This window comes from Sinocyclocheilus anshuiensis, unplaced genomic scaffold (genome assembly GCF_001515605.1).
Source record: "Sinocyclocheilus anshuiensis isolate Anshui unplaced genomic scaffold, SAMN03320099.WGS_v1.1 scaffold247, whole genome shotgun sequence".
Lineage (NCBI taxonomy): Eukaryota > Metazoa > Chordata > Actinopteri > Cypriniformes > Cyprinidae > Sinocyclocheilus > Sinocyclocheilus anshuiensis.
Window position 1 is genome coordinate 376,249 of NW_015552543.1, and position 6,050 is coordinate 382,298.

A 6,050-nucleotide genomic window follows, 5' to 3' on the forward strand; every position below is an offset into this window, starting at 1 on the left:
GCGGAGTAAAACATTGTAGGTACTCAACTACAAAAACATTTAATAAATAAAATAAAAAAAACAGCATTTTTGGCTTGCTTCCCAGTAAAAAATCTGCGGTGATTGGTCCGATTGGTCTCATTTTCATTTCATCTTGCCTGTAATGCCTGATAAAGCAGCGTTTGTGAGCACAGTGCTGCTTTGTGTACAGCGTTACCAGGGAAACCGCTATTTTTACCGCTCCAAAAGCGGCAGCTAGTGGCAAAGAATGAATTTGCATTTTCATTCAGACCAATGCGAAAAGACCAACAAGTGGGTGGGCAATATGCTGTTTCATGTTTCAAGATGAAACGGCTTGGGATTCGTTTTAAAAACGAGTCGTTTCAATGATTCAGAGTCGACTCTTTCTTTTGAGAGACAATAACTTTATACACGGTGCACTTTCAGATTTAATAATTGGCAGGATGTTTTCATTCACTTAGAGCTGTGTTACACACTGCATTAAAGGTAATTTTCAAAAATCCATAATAGGGGCACTTTAAAACTAGATACATTTATTTATAAAATAATTAGAAATCATTAAAACTAGATATATTTATTTATTCACTATATAGTTTCTTTCTTTCTCTATTTCTTTCTTTTTTTATTTATTTATATTTTATATCGGGGTAAGAAAAATTAACTTAGTTCTGGATATGATCTCTGAACACTTAATATTTGTATAGTTTAGTCTCATTATTTTATGCAGTTTTGCTTCCCAAGTAAATTAATCTCCTTTTAAGATGCAAATACTGATCAAAAAATATGTTTTGCAGTGTTAATAAAAACTGCTTGCTGTGAGCAAGACTGTTGTTACAGCATATTCATAAGTTGTGCAGTGTTGCTCTTCTCCACTTATTTTAATTGCACACGTTTCATAAACCTCATTCATCACAGTGCTCTGCTGTCAGCTCTTGGGACGCTGGGAGGAAAAAAAGACTAAATTATGACTACTGCACATACATATCGTGACAACACGGACTGGTCATCAGGCTATTATTGATATAAAGTCATTTTACGTGCAGGTTTTGAAATGAGGCACAGAAAAAGTGCAGATGATAAAACCGGTGATTTACGAGCGGCAGGACGGAGAAAATAAAGCTGTCAGACAGTGACAGTTGACCTTATGGTCCGTCCAAGTTCAGGCCGAGACTCTTTTCATCCTGCAGGAAACTCTCATTTAGGTGAAGTCACAGTAAGTCATGGTTATGATTTCTGAGCCGCTGTGTCAGAGGTGTCATGTGAAGAGCTGCACCTCTGCTCTTGTTATGGGCTTCAGATAATGTCTGTGATGTGTTGAAAACCCATCAACCTGATCTCTTCACCCTCTCAAACTCAAAAAAAAAAATTCAGCTGCTTAACCCAGAGCCTTTTATAACACCCACACTATGAGAGTGAATCTCACCAAACCTGTCAGGAACTCAGATCACATTTCAGCCCAGAAACAAATTGTGTTTTAAATTATATTCTGCTTGAAATAATGACGCCTCATGACATTTTCATGGCAATTAAGCATATTTCCTTTCTTTTCTTTCTTATATATATATATATATACAGTATATAATTATTATTATTATATACACACACATTTATTTATTTATTCAGCAAAATGGTCATGAAATTGATCAAATAGGGACAGTTTTAGACACTTATAATACATTTATAATGTTAAAAAAAGATTTCTATTTAAAATAAACGTTTCTGAAGGACGCTGTGACACTGAAGAATCAGAATAAATTACATTGTAAAATATAATAAAATAGTACAGTTATTTTAAATTGTCATAATATTTCACAATATCTTACTGTATATTTATTAAATAAATGCACTCTTTGTGAGCATAAGAGGTCTTTCAAAAACATAAAAAAAAACTTACTGACCCCAGACTTTTAAGCATGCTTAATTACCATGAAAATAATTCAAAAACTGTTCTTGACAGGTTTCATGACCTGTTCACTCATAAAACTCTTCTTGACGGATTCAGCGTCGTCATTGAAATAACTTTGGAAGTCGTCATGTTGAACATATATATCTAAACTAATGGGTCAAACTTATCCTTGCCTTTGAATGTATTATATTTTTCTCTTGAAATGTCTGTCTTTGAAGATGTTTTCTTTTGTCCAACATAAGCTCATTAGTTTGCAAATTGGGTAATTCAACCTTCCAGCAGAAATGACACCACTGCAGCAAAGCACAGCTCAGTTTTGGCACATCTTTTCTGGATTAGACTGAGACACGTCTGAATTTTCTCTCTCCTCAGGTAAACCCGTGATGATAGTGACCGAGTACATGGAGAATGGCTCTTTGGACGGCTTCCTGCGAGTGAGTGTGACACACTGAGCGCATTTAATGAGACTCCATTATGTATGATCAGAGGAAAAGCACAGAGGGCTCATCTTAAAATCATTAAAAAACCCATCTGCGTCTTAGCTTCTCCTGCTTCCTTTCACAGTACCTGCTTATCACAGCATGCCTGACATTCTCCCAAGCTCTCCGAACATTTCATTCTCATTTATACAAATAGACACAAATTGCTCTCCGCTGACTCACCTATTTCTCTCTTTGCTGCGGAGAGATTAGATTTTTTTAACAGTGCCTTTGTGCTCACAACGTCGCCCAAATTCATCCCATTCATATTCGCAGCCGAGGCCTCTTTAAATAGACACCGACACTACCTGTGTTTCAAACACTTTGTAGTGTCAGGATTTCACTTGAGCTTATATCCACAATGGCCTCATTCTCTCACGCAGAACAGACCAGGCTTGTCTTCAGAAAAGAGAGCCGATTCGCTCGCACTCAGACCCAAAACGGCACTGGGGAGACTGGCGCGCTGCCTGCCAGCCCAGCCGTGCCAGTTAAACAGACTGGGCATGCTCTGTCCTTCAGATGACTTCCTCTTTGCCCGTCGCTCGCACTGCGAAAACAAACAAGCAAACAACAGGCTGTGGGACGGCCCATCTGAAGAGTGCTTATAAATGCGCTAATGAGCTCATTAAATGGGTCAGCTTAACCTTTGGCTGCAGCCGTCCTGCCTTGGCTCTAATACACCTGACATATGAATTTGTCAGCCTTGTGTCATTTTTCAACAGTTTACCACCAGCAGCGCTTGCCAGACAATCTGCTGTTTGGAGAACAAAATGAACCCGCCAGACTTTGATGCATTGGATGGACCTCGCACTCGTAAAAATATCTGAAAATTTGGAGCAAATTCATTTTTGTTCAGTAGTGAATTTATTGAGAGGCTGCACTGCACAAAGGGGTTCGATGTAGAGTTTCTAAATGTCCAGTGAATTAGATTTGGGCAGTACAATGAATAATAAATATGCAGTGATTGTAGTGTGCGACATTTGGGTTATGGGAGTAAAAATCACACTTATTTTCTCAATTGAGTAATTCATTTCTAGCCAGAATGTGCAAACCTTTTAAGACACAATGACAGTAAGCTCTGGCCTGATATAGAAGCCACAAGTTGATGTGTTTTCAAATAATAATAATAATAATTTTGAATAGTGGAGTTTATAGTGGAGAACTACATTACCCATAATCCTGAAGAAAGATCCACCAATCAGAGAAGGCTGCATTTATTTGATCAATAATACAGTATAAACAGTACAATTGTGAAATATTATTAAAATAACTACATTAAAATAACTGTTTTCTATTTTAGTATATTTTCAAATGTAATTTATGCCTGCGAAGGAAAGCTGAATTGTCAGCATCATTACTCCAATCATCAGTGTCACATAATCCTTCAGAAATCATTTTAATATGCTGATTTGCTGCTCAAGAAACTTTTTTTTTAATCAGTATTGAAAACAGTTGTGCTGCTTAATATTTTTTGTGATATTTTTTTCAGGATTCTCTAATGAATAGAAAGTTCAAAAGAACAACATTTATTTGAAATAGAAATCCTTTGTAACATTTTAAGTTTACTTACTGTCATTTTTTGATCAATTTAATGCATCCTTGCAGAATAAAATATTAATTTCCTACAGAAATCATATTGACCCAAAGTTATGATTGTTAGTGTATATATAATAATATTTTGTAATAAACTTTAAATACATATTACATTTAAAAGTCTTATTATTGATAATAATTTAAGTCCATATCTTTTCCTGATTTTCAAACACTTTTATGTCCATTCAAAGTTTGTATTGTTGTCAGAAAAACAAAAAAAATCCAGAATCAAGGCCAACGAAAAAGTGGACACTAACGGCTCTATTGAAATTAGTATGCAAAGGCAGATGATTAAAACAACCTGAGCAAACCGGGAGTGAGCAGGACCTGTACGTGTGTCTGCACAGGATCCCACTCCCAGAAACCAGAGAAAACTTGCAGTGTTCTGCAGCAATTTCCTGCGCACTGCAGCCTGGCCTGCACTCTATCAAAGAGATCTGTCATCCTCCCTCCAACGCGTTTCCTCGCCACTGCTCATGTCACTATTATTAGCAAGCCTTTGAACCTCTCTGAGCTCCTTTCTCTTCCAGGTGGTCCAGGGTTTATTTTCATCCAAACTTAGTTTGTATGCAGTGCATAAACACTCACATAGAAAGAAAGTGAAAATAGGGTGGACAGAGACACGGAATGAGAGGGAGACTCGCATTGGACAACTAGAGGAACAGTTCAAACAATAATAACGATTTTGACATTGTTTTCATCTCATGTCGTTCCAGACCTGTTTGATATTCTTTGTTGCGTGGAACACAAAAGCAGACCGTTTTGGAGGATGCACTCCAAACATGGTTTGGAGTGCATGGTTTTTCACATGGTTTTTCTATGCAATTGGGTTGAATGGGAACTGGAGCTGTCAAGTTCAGAAAAAAACAAGTATCATGAAAGTTGTTCGTATGACCCATGCTGTATATTTTAAATCTTCTTTGTTGCGTGGAACACAAAAGCAGACCGTTTTGGAGGATGCACTGATGTTTTTCTATGCAATTGGGTTGAATGGGAACTGGAGCTGTCAAGTTCAGAAAAAAACAAGTATCATGAAAGTTGTTCGTATGACCCATGCTGTATATTTTAAATCTTTTGAGATAATGAGATAGCTTTGTGTGAGAAATAGACTGAACTAAAACATCTTTGACATCTGCCCTAGCTTTTCTTGGTGAGTTTATGAAAGTTTATGAGAGAAGTGAATTTGTGAATAAATCATTCAGACCAGATTTCTGAAACGGGATCAAACAATTAATTAAAAAAAGGAAGAAAGAAAGAAAGAAAGAAAGAAAGAAAGGAAGGAAGGAAAGAAAGAAAGAAAGAAAGAAAGAAAGAAAGAAAGAAAGAAAGACTTCATCCACAAATTTGATATTTATTCTTCTCTCAGTTAGTAACAATTTAAATTTTCTGATCTATCTATGTTTCTCATCTATAGTTATCATATGACTTCAGAAGATTTGAAATATAATGCATGAGTCCTACAGACTACGTTCATAATATTTTATAGTGTTTTAACATCCTTTTTAAAAACTTGAAAGTCCCAGTTTGCATCAGTTATTAACTTTAACTAAAACCAGACAACCAACCAACAAACCATTATTACTTGAACTAAATACACATTAACTGATATAATATAAAACATTACATTTATTTTGTAAAAAATTAAATTTACACTACCAGTCAAAAGTTTTTGAACAGTAAGATTTGTAATGTTTTTTAAAGAATTCTCTGAATTCTCTCAACCCTGCATTTAGTTGATCCAAAAGACAGCAAAAGTAGTAATATTTTTTATTATTTAAGATAACTGCTTTCTATTTGAATATATTTAGTTTTTTTTTTTAAATATTTGTAGTATTTAAAATAACTGTTTTCTATTTGAATATATTTTCAAATGTTATTTATTAATTTATTATTTATTTATTTATTATATATTATTATTATTATTATTATTATTATTATGTTGAAAACAGCTGAGTATAATTTTTTCAGATTTCTTTGATAAATAGAAAGTTCAGAAGAACGTCTCGGTTATGTATGTAACCCTCATTCCCTGAAGGAGGGAATGGAGACGTCACGTCGGTGACCGACAAATT

At 35.1% G+C, this 6,050-nt stretch overlaps 1 protein-coding gene across 1 annotated transcript in view; it reads left to right on the forward strand.

Annotated features, from left to right (window-relative positions):
- Nucleotides 1-6,050, forward strand: part of LOC107663992 (ephrin type-A receptor 3-like) — a 142,841-nt gene that overhangs the window by 114,682 nt on the left and 22,109 nt on the right. The window contains exon 11 of the mRNA XM_016454436.1: nucleotides 2,279-2,340. Within this exon, the coding sequence (XP_016309922.1) occupies nucleotides 2,279-2,340 (62 nt within the window). The remainder of the gene's footprint in view (nucleotides 1-2,278; nucleotides 2,341-6,050) is intronic.